We start from the raw sequence: 19,898 nt of genomic DNA, 5'->3' as shown, positions 1-19,898 counted from the left end.
CAAATAGCACATACAGTTTGTACAGTATAAAAACCATTACGCCTATGGAGAGTCCCCATAAACCACATATACCAACATGTGTGTGTGTGTGTGTGTGTGTGTGTGTGTCTCTATGCAGGCTGAGGAAGACCGTTGATGGAGGGTGATGCTTTTTTCACAGCAGCAGCAGCAGTGGCTGAGGCAGAGGTTCTTTGTGCTGGGTAGCTTGGTGCTTGGCAGTCTTTTCTTTCTGGTGGTTAGAGAGGGCACTTTAGACAGGTAATTATTCATTCACAGAGAAACTCAAGCCCCAGTGTGTTTATTCAACTGTAAGTATCTTTATCCCTGTGTACATGAAGAAGTCACCAAATCAGATTTAATGTGACACTTGTTCAACAAAAATAAAAATCTGGTTTAATTAAAATTAATTTTTGGGATATAAAACCTCTTGTACACTAGGTGGTTATATATCTAAATGTTTTTATCTCATTGCAGACTGCACCTCATCTGCCCCATTAAGGACAGACTGTCCAATGCAGATACATCAAGGCAGATTCCTTTACATACCTTGCAGCACAAACAAGCTCTAGGTCTCAAGCTGCACAGGAGAAACAGCACAAGGGAGCAACTGCGAACGCACCGCCTCATTAAGCAGCTGCCCAGAGCCATCATCATCGGGGTGAGGAAAGGTGGAACACGCGCACTGCTGGAGATGCTCAGTCTTCACCCTGCTGTTGTCAAGGCCTCCCAGGAGGTCCACTTTTTTGACAATGACAAGAACTATGATCGTGGTGTTGACTGGTACCTCAAAAAGATGCCCTTATCTTTTCTTCATCAAATAACTATTGAGAAGAGTCCTGCATATTTCATCACTGAGGAGGTTCCTGAGAGGATCTTTAAGATGAATTCCTCCATTAAACTTCTGTTGATTGTGCGTGAGCCCACCACCCGCACTGTTTCTGACTACACACAGGTCCTAGAGGGCAAAGAGCACAAGAACAAAACATACAACAAGTTTGAGGAACTTGTGATTGATACCAGCACTTGTGAGGTGAACACAAAGTACAAGGCTGTACGGACAAGCATCTATACCAAGTACCTAGAACATTGGTTAAAGTTCTTTCCCATTGAGCAGTTTCACATAGTTGATGGAGACCGCCTCATCACAGACCCACTTCCAGAGCTTAAGCTGGTTGAACAATTCTTAAACCTTCCTTCACGAATCAGCCAGTACAATCTGTACTTCAATGCCACACGTGGGTTCTTCTGTCTGCGCTTCAACTTCATGTTCAGCAAGTGCCTGGCTGGCAGTAAGGGCCGAATACATCCAGATGTAAATCCCTCCATCCAGGAAAAACTGCAGCGCTTCTTCCATCCATTTAACCAGAAGTTCTATCAGATCACAGGCAGGACATTCAACTGGCCCTGAAGATTCCAATAACATCTGACTTTAATGTTAGGAAACATATGAGACATGGCAAAATAGCATTTTTGTAATGTGCTGATCTATCATTAGTATCATTATTGCTTTTATTGCATTGTAAATGTGTCAAAGAGCATTGCTTCAGCCAGTAGCGAACTTGTACTTGTGCCTAAATTCTATAGAATAATTGAGTTGCAATTTCAACTAGGGATTGTTCTGTCATCAGAATTTACCCTTTAACTGTAGAACTATACCTTTAATTGTAGATGTAATTGTGGATGACTGAAAGGTGGGCTATGGTTACAAAGTACTCTGTCTTTTCATCCATGCAAAAAGGGCTCCTTGTAGAAAACTGTAAAACAGGAGAGAGCTTTGCTCAAAGTTTTAGTTATTAAAAAAAAAGCTTGCTCTATTTTCTTTCTATTCTGTTTTCTTTTTCTTTACTATTTAATAAAATTTAAAAAACTTGCTATGTGTACTGCGTTAAGCTGAGACTTGTTATAGCACTTGCATATCATTGCTCTTTTGTTGATTTTGATTGCTTCCATTCTCCTCATTTGTAAGTCGCTTTGGATAAAAATGTATGCTAAATGACTAAATGTAAATGTAATGTAAATGCATTCTGGCATCCCTGGGTTGATGCGGGTAACATTAGTGTAGCAGCGCAGAGGTGCAAAGAATACCAGAAAACCATATTTGAGTAAAAGAACAGGTACCTTACAGTGAAAATTACTCCACTACAAGTTGGAAGTCACCAATTACAAAACAACTTCAGTAAAAGTCTTAGAGTATCTGATTTTAACAGTACTTAAGTATTTTACTCATACTAAATATAGGCTCAAAGATGCACTAGTCAAAGAGACATCCCAGTCAAAAACTGTAATGTTGTGGAAAAGCTGGGGAAAACAGGCAGAGGCAAGGATCTATGTGCAGGCATTTCATGGAAAAACTAGAACAAACAATAAGCCAAAAACCAAAGGGAACAAAGAACAGAATGGCAGGCAAACAGACAACCATTACATTCAACAACTCACAAAGAACTAAAGAAACACTATATATATATATATATATATATATATACAGCAGGCTAATAAGCTGAACAAGATAAGATACAAACTGACTACAAACACCACGGGAGACAGGAAGTGACATAAAAGCTTATTTATGAGGAGAGCAATCACATTTATTTTCTAAAACCAAAATAAAACTGAACACCTCAAAATTGCAATAAATAAATAAAAAAAATTAAAAATTGAATTAAAAAATTAAATAAAAAAGCCAAAGTCTTCTTGCACTGGATGTGTTTCAGCCTCATTGCCAGCTGCAGTCATATAAAACACCTGTGATTCACAACTACTTGCTAAGGAGCTCACATTCACGTAAAGTAGCCTTGTTGACAAGTTTGGGTGAGTAAGGGCAAAACGCACAAGATATAGTACTTTCAGTGCCCTGTAGTTGGCGATATCACATCTTTTGTAGCAGAAATAAATTGCTGCAGAAAAGTATGTAGTGAAGTAGAGACTAAATGTTGCTAATATCTTTGATACTTAGTAAAACTTCAAAGTATCCGAAAATATACTCAAGTACAGTAATTAGTTACATTTACTCCAATACTTTACACCTCTGGCAGCGAGACATCACATCAATGATCCTGTCACATCAACAAAACTATCAATATAAGAATAAAAGTTGTAGCTTGACAAGATATGTTTGTTCATAAAAAAGACAGATGACAATATATTGGTTTAAAAAATACAGGCCCAGTTTCACAGACAGAGCTTAGCTTAAGCCAGGACTAGGCGTTTGTTAAATTTGTATATTTAAGCAGCTTTTATAAAATGCCTTAGAAATAAACATTACTGGTGTGAATCTTGAGACAAAACAATTGCACTGAAATATTTTAAGATATATCAGCGCAAGTTATTTTCAGTTGAGATCGCTAAAACATGCTTTTTAGTCTGGGACTAGCCTTAAACCTTTGTGAAACTGGGAAATAATGGTGAGGAGGTCAGTCACCTGACAGTGGCTGTAAACAAGTCTTGATTTGACACCTAACTGAAAATCTCAGGTTTTTAGTGCCCCCATGTGGGGATATAAATCATAATCCATGACCATTGTTAAGTATTACAATTTATTTCACTATTTGAGTGCACATGATATGCAAATACATTATTCATTTTGACACTGAATTACAAAAATATATAAAAAATATATTTCAACCTACAATTATGCAAATACAGAGTAAGAATTTTATGTAATTACAGTACCTTTTTGTCTGTATGCACACTAAACTCTAAAAAAAGTTTGGGGTCTGTAATATTTAAAAAAAAAAAAAAAAAAACTTATGCTCACCACCTTAATTTATTTGATTTAAAATACAGTTTAAAAGAAAAAAGGAGTATTGTAGTATTAAAAAAAACCTTTCTATTTTAATATATTTTAAAATTATACGGTAATGCTGAATTTTCAGCAGCCATTACTTCAGTCTTTAGTCACATGATCCTTCAGAAATAATTCTAATATGCTGATTTGGTTTTCAAGAAGCATGGCTTATTATTTTCTAATTATACTTTTTTTAATTTTTTTTTTTACAATTTTTATTTTCTCTTTCAAAAAAAAAAAACACTGACCCCACACTTTCAAATAGTAGTGTATATTTTTATCTTCTCACAAGAGAGTGAAAAAAAGAATCACTGTTCGTAAATTATCCTCAAAGAAGCTTTGTTTAAACCAAAAATTACTGTGACTGTACAATATATCTAATTATTACAGTTTTCACTAAGGCTCAGTTGAGAATCTAGTCTCAATGTACGCTTTTTGCTTAATGCTGTGAGCAAATGCATGTAGTGGATTCTGAGCATTCCTCTCTTAGAACAAGTAATGCTGCTAGTCTGACAGGCAGTGACTCATTCAACATAAAACAGGTTAACCCGGTTACACTGCTACCTGTTTCCATACATGTTTGTCGCCCAGGCTCTTTATATTTATTCCTCAATAGTTTCGGTTTCATGGCGCCAGCATGAGTGCAAGGTAAGTGACACTAAACCACCATTATGATGGCATACAGTATGCACACGGCAGCAAATACAGATTGAGGTATGCCTCCACAGAATGAATGGAAGAATGCAAAAAGGAAATTATCAAGAAGGCTCAGAATATATGTTTGATTCAAAGCTGAATTGCGTTGTGAATTGTGCAAAATCTGTCAATAGCATTAACAGAACTGCATAAATTATGACTGTGCAAACTGGTTTCCAATTCCACCCATTCTCCAGTTTGTCACTGGACGCCAGAATGTACAGTGTTGAAAGCACTTTCCAGGGGAAACAGGTTACCAGTTGTCTCTGCACATTAACCCAGGATGGGCGAAAGCATTTTAACATCCAAATGACTACAAGCTTCAGCTTTAACTAATGCAGTTTGTACATACAAAAACTCTTGATGAGTGCACTGAGCATATTATAAGTGTACATTAAGAATACATAAAGGCATTTGGTTCATTTGATACTAAAATTGCATCTCAGGCTTGCTCATCAAATCCCTGCACTTGGCTCATTTGCAGTTACATCAAATTTGTAAGCAGCAGTGTCTTTTAGTAGCGGTTTGCGTCATCGTAAGAGCTGACATCCATATCAAAGAAGTCCTCGAGTTTCCACTGCAGAGTTTCAAAGGTGGGTCTGTCTGCAGGGGAGTCCTTCCAGCATTCGGACATGATGTCATACAGATATTTTGGGCAGTTAATAGGGCACGGCATCCTGTAGCCTTTGGGCAACTCTTGTACCACCTGATAGTTTGTCATGGCTGGAGAAAAAGTGAAAAACAACATTAAAATCCTTCAATGCTTTGCCCTGGTCAAAAATTACAGTAGCATACAGCAGTGGTTCTCAACTTGTGGGTCAAGATCCAAGAATGGGTTGCAAGTTTGTTCTGACCCTTGTACAAAATTGCACAAAAAAACAGAAACAGAACATAGAATATTAAATTTCTTTAGGAAACAGATCATTGTACATTGAACATAAACTGGCCCAGTATGATAATATATATTTCCTACTGAAACAGACGGTTTAGGTCGGAAACACTGAAAGTATTTTTCCTTTTTAAAAGTAGTCAGTAGCCTTTAGTTTACGTCACACCATGACTTCCTACTTGCTACTGCTACTGGATTTGTGCCCCTGAAGCCTAGACAAATTATTAGTATTTTGGTATATTTTTCTGTATGAGAATGATGGGTACAATACGCGAAATTATATATGAGAATGACGTACTTGGGTAAGGCATCTGTCCAAATGTCACAATTTCATATAGTAGGATACCAAAAGACCAGATGTCAGATTTGATGGTGAATTTGTTCTCGTGGATTGCCTCGGGAGCAGTCCATTTCACTGGAAACTTAGTTCCTTCTTTGGCCTCATAAACATTCTCATTTTCCATCTAAAGAAATCATGCAGTGAGAAAGTTAGAAGTACAGTTTTGTATTTTACCCAAAATCAGTGCATACAATATAGCAGTGGTTCTCAACTGGTTGGCTTCAGAACATCAAGTGATGATTTATCGAACAAAGGTAAAGAAAATGTCCTTAAGATTAAATAATACAATGTACAGTGTTAATAATATCACAATGAATTGAATAGAACCAGCAGCATCCAAATGTATTGATATGACAAAACTGAATAGGGAAATTTTCAATTTTGTAAATGAATAAACAACAACAGAAGTTAGGATAAACTATGGGTCGGATATTGAAAAGACTGACCGAATACACACAACTTTTGATGTTGCTAAGATTATTTGTTTTACTATGTTGTGTTTAGTTTACCATTTGCATTTACTGTCCGTGTCACTATTGTGACAGATCTTTGACTCCTTTTTGGATAGAGACCCATTTGAGAACCACTGCTCCATAGGCAATCTGAGAGGGTCAGGCCTTTTTATAAAACTGAGAATATGAGAATTTCTTACCTGAAATACTCGTGCCAAGCCAAAGTCGGCCACCTTACACACATTGTTATCTCCCACCAGAACATTTCGTGCCGCAAGATCTCTGTGAATGTAGTTCTGCAACTCAAGGTATGCCATGCCAGATGCCACTTGGGATCCCATTTCAATCTGATCAGACATTTGCAGAGAAGCACCTCTGTCTTCTGTATGAGATAGAATATAGAGAATAAATTAGGGTGGCCATATGTGCCATTTATATGGGACATGTCCTGGCCAGGATTTTTATATTGCCTAAAACATCCAAAGTAGTTTGACCAATAACATGCAGGTATTGTACATAATCGACCAATTGTGGCGCGTGAGAAGGTGAGATCTACAGAGAATGCTCAAAGCGATGCAAATATGCGCACATGTTAGGTGTGTTTGTTCGTTCATTCAACTTGAAGCGGTGCTGCGCACCGTTCATTGTATGAAACCAAAGTACCGCGAGAGTAATTTGAAAGCATAAGGAGCCGTCTGCTTTGCTCTCTATACTGTAGCTCTCGTGAATGCCATACAACGATCTACCTGCACAGTGCAAACAGCCAAAACCTGGATATTTTAGGCAAAATAGAAATCCTGACAAGAATGCGTCCCGTAAAAATGGCCTGTATGGTCACCCAAGGAATTATTATTTTGCGTGTATAAATTTGAATGATAGTAGAATATTGTCAAATCATAAAATAAAATAAAAATATCTTATTAATATTTTGGTAAGTAAGAGATTACTCAATTTGAGTGTATTGATCATTTGGTAATAAAAACTATATTTTTATTTAATAAAAAAGAAGATTTTGTCCATGTCCCTTGAATGGTTGTCCACCCTGTTGTATTGAGGAATCCGCCACTCTAAGAAAAAGCCATCCCCTTTAGTGACATCAGGACAACAGATTTGTTGTCTCTTCAGTGGCGGGAATTTCAACAGCTTAGGTGAATAAGTTGGTGACTTTTCAATTGATAAATTTTCTTCGTATGAGTTTGCTTGTTTTGCCAAAGCTTAAGATGTCCACCCTGTCGGCATAAAATATGCCAGAAGTGATTCGAATACAGTATTTTCAAAATATGTAAGTTTAAATATACCAAATTCTCTTGAACAACCAGACTAAATATTTAGCTAATCACAGCTTGTTGTAAGCTAATATGCTAATTGAAGCTCAAAATGTCCACCCTGTCGGCCATTTAGACTTGATAGAGTGGACATAAACATGACAGGGTGGACATAGCATTCATTTGTAGTTAATATTGCTAAAAACTAAAATGAATTGGGGAGGTATATCATTGTGATTGAGGATGTAATTATATTATTTATTATTATTATATTATTTTTAACCTTGTTTAGGAAAGGGACATATAATATAAAGGAAAATATAATTTGCATCTTAATTTTGCAATGAAAACGTATTTAACAGTAATATATATGTCCATGACAGGGTGGACATATCTTATGGTTTATGCTTCGAATAATGGCCCATAATTATCTAAAAAATGTGTGGGAGCTCAGCTAATATGTTTCTATAGTACTTGAGTGTCTACTATTTATGATATGACATAAAGCGATTAGGAAATTAAAACGAAAAGTTTTGAGTAATGTGAGGGTTGAAAGGCACTCTATGGTGATATTGACCCAAATATAATTAACACATGTCAGATGTTGTTTTGTTACAGTTTCAGAATAAGCTAACCTCAAAAACCTATGGTTTATGTGGTAAATAACCTACTAAATATTTACACAATAAGGTGCTACATTTTTAAAAGTTATCTGTCCAAATAAGCTGCTGACACCAGGAGGAAAGGGTTCTGGGAAATGAGGCAGCTGAAGCAGTCTTTCCAGGTGCTGATTGGCCTGTTCTTTCTGCCCATTAGTCTATGGGTGAAAGCCTGATGGGGTTGGGTTCCCCAACTGCCAACAAAGCTTCCTCCAGAATTGGAATTTTTTAACCCCCGTAGGGCATTTTAAACCCACAATATGCTGATTAAAGAAATGTCTGCCTTTTAAAAATCCCATTTGTTAATCATGAATCTCACTAAAATCTTAATGATGGTATTCCAGACTTTTCCCTTTCCTCTGTGTTCAAACTGTTTTTACATGAAGAATGTGTAAATCTTTCTCATTTTATTTAAAGATCATATTATTTTTTAATTTGTTTCAGCTCTCCAGAAGCTAATGCATTTTTATGATCCCTCTTATTTTGTTCTGCAAGGTGCACTGTACTGTATATTAACCTTTACTGTAATGATCACAATCGCATGATACCTGCATTTTGCATTTATGACTGAGTTTTAAAAATGTGGCAATAAGGAAGCATAGCCTGTGTAAACAAGGCTCTCTCCCTCCCTCTCTCCATCTCTTTTTGTCCTTGTCCTGAAATGACCCCTTATATAGTGAAAGCAGTGCTTTACAGTAATTTTATCACAGGTAGTTAAGCTATTCAGAGGCTGATTTCACAGAAAAGTCTCTGTGGTCCTATTAAAACACTGTTTGTTTGAGTGTCTCAGCCAGCCGCACACAGAAATCATTGTGTTGTTTAATGTTTGGAAATAGGGGTGGGGCGATATGGAAAAACGCATCCATTTCTCTCTCATCTGTTTACTTTCATTTTAGACATAACCAACTGAGTCTATATGTAAACCTTGTGTGTTTTGACAGTATTAGCTCAACAGATAACTTAGTTGAGTAATCAGGCGCTGTTAGACAGGCTTTTTAGTGAGTGCTTCAGGTGTACGGGCTCAGAAAAAGCGCATGTCAGACCAGCGCGTGAATGAAAAGTTTAACCAGCAAGGCTAATAACACACGCAAATAATGTACTTTTGTGATTGCGAATAAGTGCAGTGTCCTGTGAGATTAACTGTACCGCTGAGTTAACACTGAATGGATGTGGCGTTGTACAGTATATAGAGACGGAGGCGTCAGAACTGCAGCTGACAGAATCTGCGCTGTAGCATGATACTACGATATTTCTTCAAAAGCGAATCGTGGAGACATTTTTAATTTCCACGATCAAAAATCGTCATATCGCACACCCCTAATTTCAACCTTTCCTTTTGGTCTGCTCCAGTTATATCGTTTTCTTATGTTGCTTGTTTTGGAGGTGTACTGCACAAGAATACGGTATACAGTTGCCCCACATATTTTAATGTAAATTCTGTTAATCAAAATGAACAATCGTGATCACAATATCAAAGGAAATACCTGACATAGTGTTTGTCTTACTTTGCAGATGTTCTAGAAGGCTCCCGTGGCTCATGAGCTCCGTGATGATGTAGATGGGTTCTTCCGTAGTGCAGACAGCATAGAGCTGGATCAGTTTGGGGTGACGGAGTTTCTTCATGATCTGAGCTTCTCGCAGGAAGTCTTTTGGATCCATAGTTCCTATCACACATTCAACAGACCTACAGTATAGCATGCCATTTGAATGTATGTTTGGAGTTATATATGTGCATCCGTCTTGTCTCAGTTTGTGTGTACCTGGTTTGAGCGTTTTGACAGCGACGGCTGTGCTGCCGTTCCATATGCCTTCATAGACCTCGCCAAACTGCCCTGCTCCCAACTTCTTCGAGAGTTTTAGAGAGGAACGTACGATCTCCCACTGATCCACAGTGTTGTAAGATAGACCGTGTGTCTCTGGAACTATTGTCTAAATCCCACACACACACAAAAGCAAGGAAATATGCATTGGATTGAATATTTGATAATATCCTGTACAATTTTAAATGGTCAGTTGCTGTGTTCTGCGGACAAAGATTTTTGTATAGTTTCACCATTGTCTCACATTTTTTTAATATCTTATTTATTTAGGTATTAAGTGAGACAAAGTACAGTCAGAAAATTATTGTTGTGTAAAAAACCCTTCAATGTTCTTTTTTATTATTATAATTCAGAAAAATGATAAATGTTACACACTTTTTTGCAAGGTTCTGCCAAACGAACACAGAGGCCATCCTCTTTTCTGGAGTAGTGCGCCACTAGTTCTTTCAATGTGAAAAAACTACGAATCCTTGACACGAAGTAGCCACCACTATCCTGCCTTCTGACCTTATAATGCTTCACTTTTCCGTTGTCCAGCACTGCAATACAAACAGACAGCACATCAAGGACCTCAATCATGATGAAAAGTGGGCTAATAAGTAAGAAAACAGCCCTTTTCCACCATTGAGCAGTAACAGTACTAGTAGCATTTCCATTAGAATGTGGTTTGGTTTGGCTTGGTATGGTACGATTGCAAACCATGCACAGATATCTCATTAAGTTTAACAAATTGTAATCTGGACAGGAGAACGACACTGGGGGGAAAAAAAATTGCTTCTTTTGGTGATCTAAATAAACTGATTTATTTTATATAACAGAATCAACCAAAATATATTAGGTTACACCAACGAAACTAAATTTAAGAGTAAGATCAGGTAGAAATAGCTCTTCAATGTAACAGTTGCAGGTTACCACTTTTTACAGTGGATCGGTACAGAAATGCTGTGGGGGGTGCGCGATATGTATCATCTTACATTTTATACACAATATTGGCTGTTTTTGTACTATTTCGCCAACGAAAATTCCAATCAAAGCCTCAACAAAACTGTTGAGCATCTCCGAGCAACACTGGTGATGCTTTTTTCCTGAATGAAGTTTATGAACAAATCGATAATTCAATGGTCCATTCATAAAAACAGTCACATGCTTCATTCCTGAATTAATCAGCACTTTGAATGAATCGGTTGAATGCACGGTCGAGTGACTCACTCACTCACTCATTCAAGAGTTGCTAGTTTTAGCTTCATATTTAAAGTCATTTTTATCCATTTTTAAAGTATTCATGTTTTACAATGTTAGAAAAAAATTACCTCTGGAAATCAATTTAAGGTGGCAAATGTTGACCTTAATGAAACATTCATTTTTGTCACAGCTGTAAACAAACCATTGCACAGATTCAGAATATAAAGAATATGAAAAGCTTTAGGGGTCAGGCTGTCCACGACAAGCCTAATCCGATAAAGGTACCAGCACAAAAACACATTCAACAAAATATTGTCTCATTACCATTATTGACAAAATCCCAGATATTGTCAATACAGCACACTCCTAATAGTGGAAAGGTAAATCTGCTAAATCTGCCACTTCCTGAGATTGACCCACAGCATAAGATTTTGAATTCATCCTTTACAAATTTTATCTGAGAACAAACAAACTCTCAAATATGGAGAAATAGTGCCAATATTTCATTGCTGGACTGAGGAATTAGGCTGAGTCTGTTTTTTATGTAGTGACTGATCTGTGATAAGGGAGTGTCACTGAAAGCTCAGGGCACAGTCTAGAGCAGGGGTGGCGAACGTCGGTCCAGGAGAGCCGCAGCCCTGCAGAGTTTTGCTTCAACCCTAATGAAACACACCTGAACAAGCTAATCGAAGTCTGAAGGGTTACTAGGAAGCTACGAGCAGGTGAGTTTTTATTAGGGTTGGAGCTGATCTCTGCAGGGCTGTGGCTCTCCAGGACCGAAGTTCACCACCCCTGCTCTAGTGTTAATGAGCTGGTGAGTAATCAACTACTCTCAGTCACATGCTTGCTGACGACATTTGCTGTCGCTGTAATCAGACACCCTGGTGAGAGTCCTCATCAAGAGTTTAGCTCTCATGATCTTCAAATGTCAATCATGACTCAATACTCTGGAATGAGGAAACATTATCTTTCTTGTTACTAATCAGGAAGCAGATGCACTGGCACACACATTTCAAATTCTTTAACTTCAGTTGTGCTTTTGACGACAGCTAAATGTAACGTCACATCCGCATTTTAGCATAAACAAATGTAAATCATTCACTGAAGAATCTCTCATATTGGTTAGATGAGCTTAAAATAATGATAAACAAATGATAATGAGTCCTTACATAGCCAGAAAACATATATGCTTTAACTGTGGTCTTTAAATCATGGAAGACTTTAAGATTACATATCTGCATTTTTATTATTTTTTTTGCACAAAAGAGGGTTAGCAAAGATATGCTGATACATATGAAGCTGTGGGACGTAACAGATCATGTGACCACAGCCAACAAGTTCTGCAGGTTTGAGTCCTGAGAATCACAAATATTTGTTGTATATACTTGCACTGCATAGATAAAGACACCAATCTTTCAAATCACTACTTGTGACGTAAGCCAAATGATGTCAAACTTTGACAAAACATCTTCTGATATGAGAGCAATTTCTTTATAGATTTTTATTTTTAATTAATTAATTTATTTATTTTTGCTTTATTTGACGTCAGATGTACCTGAGAGTGAGAGCTCCCCTGCCTGGCTTTCACAGTTCCTGATTAGAAAAGCTCCATTCTTGTTCTCTTGAGACATCAACATCTTCTCGGCCTCCAAACGCTTTGTTTCTGGAAAATACCATCTGCAGTGGAAGAGTATCACAATGTTATGTGATCTAAAAATCAACCAGCGGTCACACACTGAATTTTAACAAAGAAAAACTAATAAAATACAACAAATTAATAAAATACAACAAACCAAAATCATGGATCATTTTAAAATAATGAGAAAACAATTATTCATTTTTAAACACTTTTTTTGACATCGAGGACTGTGTCAAAGCATCACTTGCTAATATGGCTAATGCAATACTAAAACTAATGCAATATTAAGCCAAGTATTTGTTTCATGTGTCACTGTTCTGCTGTTGTTTAAAGCATTTCCAGAGTTGTCACTTTTCCTATTTATCGTATGTCATCTTAAGAATTTTGCATATTGTTGGGCCTATGCAGTTCATGATTATCTTAATACATTTCATTGTTTGTTTGTTTTTGTTTTTTAAATGTTCAAGTTTACTTCTGTAGAATTTAGTAATGTGTTGTATACTCCTTCATTCCCAGTTTAATATCATGGCTTCTGAAACAAAATCAGTTGAGAACCACCAGGGTAATCTAGGGTCCAGGTCTGGATAACAATTGAATATGTTCAAATAAAGACTATGAAATTCTTATTTAATAACCTAACCTTTGCCTGACTCAGTGTTTATGATTGTTGTAACATACACAAAGCTTATTCAGACGCCTTGTGTAGGTTATGTCTAAATCTTACAACACAGAGATCATACAAGTACAGCTGAAGATCTGCTGTCACACATCAGCAACACACTGAACTATAATCAAGTCTTGTAGTCTTGTCAAATGGCTACATTTGACTACAAAGTATGTCAAATTGCTACAAAACATTCACACTCAAGCACATTGTTGTTGGTGACAGACCTGGAATAACTGGAAAGTTACCTCTAACAAAGTCCATTTGTCAGAAACTATTTAGCATGCCAAAGTGACATACCAAGCATAGAGATGTGTATCACACATAAACGTCATATTAAAATTTTAAAAAAAAAATTTGTTTAAATTTGAAGAATTATTAATTTTATATTTTTATACTATGCACTTTTTTATATTGATTTATGACACCTACAGTGCACAAAGCCTAGGAATCATTAACAAGCTCAACATTCTAGTACTTCCTGGTTGACCACTGAACATTAACCAGCTTCCCTTAAGAAACAACAGACAATGCAGAAACAGAATCTGTTGCCAGCTGATTCCAGGAATCCTCATAATATCCCTCTTGCTGAATGCAGGAGGCTCACAATTAGGCTCTATGCGCACAATACAATACATTGCTATACATTACAATATGGGTTATACAATTAAGGGACTTCATTCAGTGACAGTTGTCAGTCCTGTACTGGTGGTAGGCCTACATATTAAAAACAAACAAACAAAAAAAATATGATTAATATTGTCTTATGTGTTGAATACATGTGATTTTCATGAAGAACACGGGCTCTGGAAAATAGTTTAAATACTTAAAAATCAATATTAGTCTATGCTTAGGTGTGTTGAGAAAAAAGGATGCTGGAAGGCAGGAGAGCATTCTGACCACAACTAATTCGGGGAAATCCTTTCTACCAAACCACACTAATGATCCCCAATTAATCCCATCTTTATAAAACAAATAAATAAATAAATAAAAAATAATTGCATAGCCCACCATCATTTGTACTGATAGACTATATACTTATACATCACTTTCCACAAACTTACGGTTCAGCATCGAGGCTTTCTACGGGTGCAACATAATTAGCAGGAATGTAGCCCTCTTTGTTCTCTGAAATCCCGGTGATTCCTCTCGCGTACCACCAGTCTTCCTCTTTCAAGATTGGCTCCAGTTTATCCCCTGCGTTAAAACTCAAATCATGCTCCGTGCGCGCCGTGTAGTCGTACAGAGCAATGTAAACGTAGCCGGGTTTCTCCACAGGTGTCGGAGGTGTCGGCCTGTTTGGCGGCTTTGTAAAGTTATCATTTAGCCCTCCATTATTCTCTTTATCGGTGCTAGATGAGGTACCGTTCTCCGGGTCTCTGAAACACGGGAAAGTACTTTGACAGCACAGTATAAACCTCCCTCTGAGGTCTTCCATCGTGAAGTTGTTCACCAGTCCCGTATGTGTATATCAAGTTAAATTGAAGCAGTATATCGCATTTCAGTGTTCCATAGGGTTTATTTCAATCCAGTAAATTTTGCGTGAAACCGAGACGAAGCGTGTCGTCCATTGTGTGAGCTTGTGAAAACCCTTGGACCGGTGACACGAGATAGCACAGTCCTGTCGACAGTAAAGCAGGCGATTTATTGCTTGCAGTCAAAAATCTGTTCGCATTTCCTGGTCACATTCCCCTGACAAAGTTCAAGATCATTCTCCGGTCCTGTCAAAGCAAAAAAAAAAAATATCTTAAATTTAAAACCCCGAGAATACTGAATGTTTTAGACGAGCTCGTAACAGAAAGCGCCCTGAATGAACAGATACTGGATTCTGAGACAGGTTGTTTCTTCAATACGCCCTCAGGCCAGGACTCTCTCTAATGCTGGCCACATATTACGCAATGATTAATTCAGTTTACATTCAAGCTAGTAAGCTACACGAAAAATAACTCATTTCAGTCGAATGTCAAAAGAAGACTCTTTCAATACACCTGCACCAGTTTGTACAGCTTAATTGTAAAAAAAAAAAAAAAAAAAAACTGCAGGCTACTATGCCCCCAATTAAGGTACACTGATTTGTTTCAGTACCATTACCACCGAGATGCGACAATCTTAATAAAATTTGCATTCTTTCCCCCTACTTATGCTGTTTTTGTACTCTTTAGTTTCATTCATTCTTTTTACAAAATCAACTTAAATGCTGTTAAATTGTTAAAAGAACATCAAAGAAGTTAACTCCATAAATTGATGTAACTTAGTTGTTTTGTTTAAAGTCAGCCTATATTGTTTCCCTTTAGGCAAGTGGAACATCATATATATTCATCTAACTGTTTTTCAGTGTAAAGCTTGTTTGTTTTACAAGAAATCACTGTTATTATGCGTTACATAAGTAGTATGAATGGGCTGCTTTTTTCAAAATTGATCGGACTTTATATTAGATCATCACACTTGATGCAGCAATATAAAAATGCAATAAATGTATTAAATGTTCTATTAAAAATGTAACAGTATTATAAACATCATACTATTGATTAGGTTAATATGATCACTCTTAAGATGAGATAATATCTTGCAAATTAATTGTGTCATGCACAGACATTAACATTCAGCATGTCAAACACAACAATAGTAACAATCAAATTAGACAACAAACCAAAGCAAATGCATACTTTATTTATGCCTATGCATACTTTATAAATGCATATGTATTAGGTCTACTTGTGACAGAGAATACAGAAAGTAAAGAGAATAATTAAAGAATACTCAAAAGACTTTTGGTAAATGAAACTTCTGCTAAACTTGATTTATTATGTGACAGTGTTGCACAGTACTTAAATCTCTAAGATTGCTGAACTAATTTTTCATTTTTAGAGTTACTAATATTCACATTTTCTGGTTTCTTATACAAAGTTATCTACACATGTTAATTTAAGCTTTATAAACTTAGAAATTATTAGCTACCAAATGTAAGTCTACAGTCCACAGGTTTTCAAATATTTAAGGAGTTTTAGACTGTTTTGAGGGATTTTTTTCTATGGATTTTCTGGACAACAATTAGTATTGGATCTGTACCCAAACAGAAGAAAATCCTCCAGGAAGTCACGTAAAAGGGATGGTTCACCCAAAAATGTTAATTCTGTCATAGTTTACTGTGGGATATAAAATAAGAACTTTAAGGAATGCACAGATGCAAGTTAAATTCACATAGAGCTGTGAAGTTAACCTACTGCATGCTCTGCTCAATTTAGGTCAGTTTTTAAAGGAGTGTTAAATATAACAATGGGACATGCAAAGTAAAACATTTTTACTGTCCCAATTCATCTGTCCTACTGTCATCTCTACAGGCTTCATTTCCAATACTTGTGACACTTCACTTGTGATCACAAGGTCAAATTTGTAGCTGTTGGCTACATTTGTGGCTCACCAGTGCCCTCTGATGGAACTCTCTCTCTCTGCGGCACCCATTCAGTGCACTGCTGTCTGAATCTTCTGTGTCATTGATCCTGGACCTTTCGTTTGCTATTTCCATCAAGGGCTTATTTAAAAGTGCTACCACTCCACTATGTATTCACCTTGCAGTTTTTTTTTGTTTTTTTTTTGGTCACTCATAATTGCAGTACTTTCTCAGTTGCCTCAGTTTTGTCACATGATATCTTTACACCTCAGAACCTCAGTACTGCTATATTATTATTGGCTTCACTTGAGACACACAACAGATATCTCATTAAACAATAGTAGTTGCTTTAAGCCCACTGAGCAGAACCTTTCTTTTGCCTCTATTTTGGATGTCATAAGCCAGAAACTGAGATAAAATAATAATAATAATAATAAAATAATAGATCATTATTGTTATTATTGAACATAACAGATTCAGGTGACACTTTAAAATAACTTTTATTAATAAATCATTAACAAACATTATATAATGGTTAACTGACCATTTAGTATATATATATATATATATACTATAGCTATATTCACATAGCTAGAAATATGAGATAATGTACTTGTAAATGTTTAATGACTAATGAACTTAAACATCACCTTATACATTGGTCTTAAACTCAATTCCTGGAGGGCCACAGCTCTGCACAGTTTAGCTCCAACCCAAATCAAACACACCTGATCCAGCTAATCAAGGTCTTCAGGATCACTAGAAACATCCAAGATGGGCTGCGTCCGAAATCCCAGGCAGCTGACTTGCTGCCTCGCTGCCTTATGAGGCAATGACTTTGCAGGCAGCATTTCTGCACGAAGGCTCATGAAACTGATTTCGGACAGGCTTCTGAGGCAGCGTAACAGTTTAATGATCTACAACAAAACATAATGGGTTTTGGTGATAACTAAACGAATATTTAATTACTATAATACCGATTTCTTACTAGAAATATCATCAAAAGTGCAAAAAGTTAGTCAGAAATATACATTTACACACAAACTGACCACCAAACGCAGCTTTCAGGCGCCATCTTTATTTTTTTTAGCTCAGCCATCACGGAATGGAACACACAAGATATTATGTGATATTATATTAAACGCAATCCTGTTTTGTGGATTTGTCGAACTGCATTTTCCAGTTTTCGGATGCAGCCCGGTGTGATATGGATCTGGTTGGAGTGAAACTCTTCAGAGCTGTGGGTCTCCAGGAATTGAATTTGAGACCACTGACCTAATATTTAACAGGTCATTAATTCATGTGAGATTAAATGTCATTAAACTTTCAAATCATATGATCATGCATTTTTAAAAATCTTAAAATGATTTTGACAGATGGTTTACAAAACGTCATTAATAAATCATAGATGAACTTTACAAAATGCTTAAGGGATCATTAGTTAATGATAACAAATGTCATTTAACTTTCAATTTACCATCATGCACTTTCAAAAAACCATGCAAATGAACAGAAATTATACAATGATTAAATCCTACTTTTGAATGCTAACAAATGTCATTAAATTTCTACTCTTTTTTTTTTTTTTTTTTACAAATGTTGTGAAATAAATAGCCTTACTTCACAAACTAGGCCTATTTATGTTAACATATTATTCATTAAATCATAACCACAGTCTGCAAAGGTCGTGTTTAGACCTTAAAGATCGCTCACACACTTTGTTTTTGTAATCAGTGATTGGAAAACTTTATTCATGAGATGTATTCTGCAGCTTCACCCAGGCATGACAATGTTCAATAATTAAAAGTGACTTGTGCCAGTCCGTTTTGATCGCGTTATTACGGTAACGACACCCGGAAATGCGCGAATATTCAGATATTCTTACGTTTGTACAAGTATGATACAAAAATCCGCGTTGCTCGCATGCAGTGTTACATTATAACCGGCACCGCAGTATCTCCGCGTTGAATGCCGAAACGCGTTCTGTGGATGTAACCGTCTCCGTAGAAACACGGAGCGTAGTCTTTTGTGACATTGTTGTCGCCGCCGCTATCCCACGTGTTGCAGAAGAGACAAATACATTGCAGAATCCCGCCACCGAGCGAGCTGCATCTACAGCTTGAAATCATCGCTGTCACTGCAAGATATTACGACCCTGTAGTCTTTACAGTTCACATCTCCCATTCCTTCCAAAGGCTATACAATGAGCGAATACTTCTCGCTGTCGGAGTGTGATGTAATTGGCTTTGATCTGGACCACACGCTCTGTCGATACAATTTGAAGGAGACCTCCAGGGTGAGTCGCACTGGCATCATGCATATCATGACACGACCGACCTCAAACGCATAATAGGGCTTACGCTGCGCGAACACTTGCACAATGGTTATGGTAAATCAGAGATGCATGATTTGTTCTGTCTGCTTTACATTACTGGACCTGAAGCGAAACAGTGTTGATGCGCTAATCTAAGAGATCGATCTATTCGGCAGGCCTTGTGAGAGAACACATTGAGAAGGCGAGAGGCGTGTCTCCTTTATCTGTCATTCTAGGAGGGATGTTCATGCAAACACCATTTGCGTTGATTTCATCTGGCGTGTAGTTTATGGGCAGCTAGATAAAGCCTAACTGTATTAGCTCGAGATGAAGCTTCACTTATGATTAGGCCTGACATCTTCATGTTACTGTACATGCATTTATTTCTTCTTCTGACTGTGTGCAGCTGATCTATGAGAGTTTTGCACGGTATCTCGTGGAACACAAGGGCTATGATAAAGATCTGCTTCATTTAACACCTGCTACTTGGGATTTCTGGTGAGTTTTAATAACAGTTTTATTAGTAAAATAACTGAGAAGACCTGCGTGGAACCAGATTCATCATTACCAATGCCCATACATTCTCAAAACAAACAGATGCTGAAAGACTTTGGTAGCAGTTAATCGTTCTTTAATAAATAGTTAAAGCATTTGACAGTATTAAATAACTATTTACAGCGTAATTCGAATTCATAACTTCATATATTTCATTTTTGCTTTTAAAATATATAAATTAAAATCAATTGGACAAATACAATAGAACAAAGATACAAATTAAAGTTTTAAAATGAAATAAAAGTTTT

At 36.7% G+C, this 19,898-nt stretch overlaps 3 protein-coding genes across 9 annotated transcripts in view; 2 read left to right on the top strand and 1 right to left on the bottom strand.

Moving 5' to 3' along the window:
• Positions 1–1,820, top strand: part of LOC131527663 (heparan sulfate glucosamine 3-O-sulfotransferase 5-like) — a 35,977-nt gene extending 34,157 nt beyond the window's left edge. For all 7 annotated transcript variants that reach the window (XM_058756910.1, XM_058756909.1, XM_058756907.1 and 4 more), the window contains exons 2-3: positions 119–258; positions 475–1,820. In XM_058756910.1, the coding sequence (XP_058612893.1) occupies positions 146–258; positions 475–1,408 (1,047 nt within the window). In that variant the 5' untranslated portion in view covers positions 119–145 and the 3' untranslated portion in view covers positions 1,409–1,820. The remainder of the gene's footprint in view (positions 1–118; positions 259–474) is intronic.
• Positions 1,821–3,930: 2,110 nt separating this feature from the next.
• frk (fyn-related Src family tyrosine kinase) lies at positions 3,931–15,312 on the bottom strand. Its single transcript, XM_058755463.1, has 8 exons — positions 14,455–15,312; positions 12,643–12,764; positions 10,281–10,444; positions 9,846–10,014; positions 9,591–9,749; positions 6,362–6,543; positions 5,668–5,833; positions 3,931–5,203 (listed from the first exon to the last, which is right to left on the bottom strand). The coding sequence occupies exons 1-8, from the start codon at positions 14,826–14,828 to the stop codon at positions 4,995–4,997; spliced, it is 1,545 nt and encodes a 514-aa protein (XP_058611446.1). The 5' UTR covers positions 14,829–15,312; the 3' UTR covers positions 3,931–4,994.
• Positions 15,313–18,591: 3,279 nt separating this feature from the next.
• Positions 18,592–19,898, top strand: part of nt5dc1 (5'-nucleotidase domain containing 1) — a 61,090-nt gene continuing 59,783 nt past the window's right edge. Inside the window, exons 1-2 of the mRNA XM_058755464.1 lie at positions 18,592–19,077; positions 19,502–19,593. Of these exons, the coding sequence (XP_058611447.1) occupies positions 18,985–19,077; positions 19,502–19,593 (185 nt within the window). The 5' untranslated portion in view covers positions 18,592–18,984. The remainder of the gene's footprint in view (positions 19,078–19,501; positions 19,594–19,898) is intronic.

Source organism: Onychostoma macrolepis, chromosome 20, assembly GCF_012432095.1.
Source record: "Onychostoma macrolepis isolate SWU-2019 chromosome 20, ASM1243209v1, whole genome shotgun sequence".
Lineage (NCBI taxonomy): Eukaryota > Metazoa > Chordata > Actinopteri > Cypriniformes > Cyprinidae > Onychostoma > Onychostoma macrolepis.
Note: the sequence above shows the minus strand (reverse complement) of the source record. Positions and strands in the feature narration are given on the sequence as shown.

What these genes read in the sequence shown, in the direction of transcription:
- frk (XM_058755463.1), bottom strand. Translation starts at nt 14,828, where the DNA reads ATGGAAGACCTCAGAGGGAGGTTTATACTGTGCTGTCAAAGTACTTTC. An exon ending in GCTTGGCACGAGTATTTCAG is followed by an intron (nt 5,834 to 6,361) that starts GTAAGAAATTCT and finishes TGATTTCTTTAG; the next exon opens with ATGGAAAATGAGAATGTTTA. An exon ending in TGGACAGATGCCTTACCCAA is followed by an intron (nt 5,204 to 5,667) that starts GTACGTCATTCT and finishes CTTTTTCTCCAG; the next exon opens with CCATGACAAACTATCAGGTG.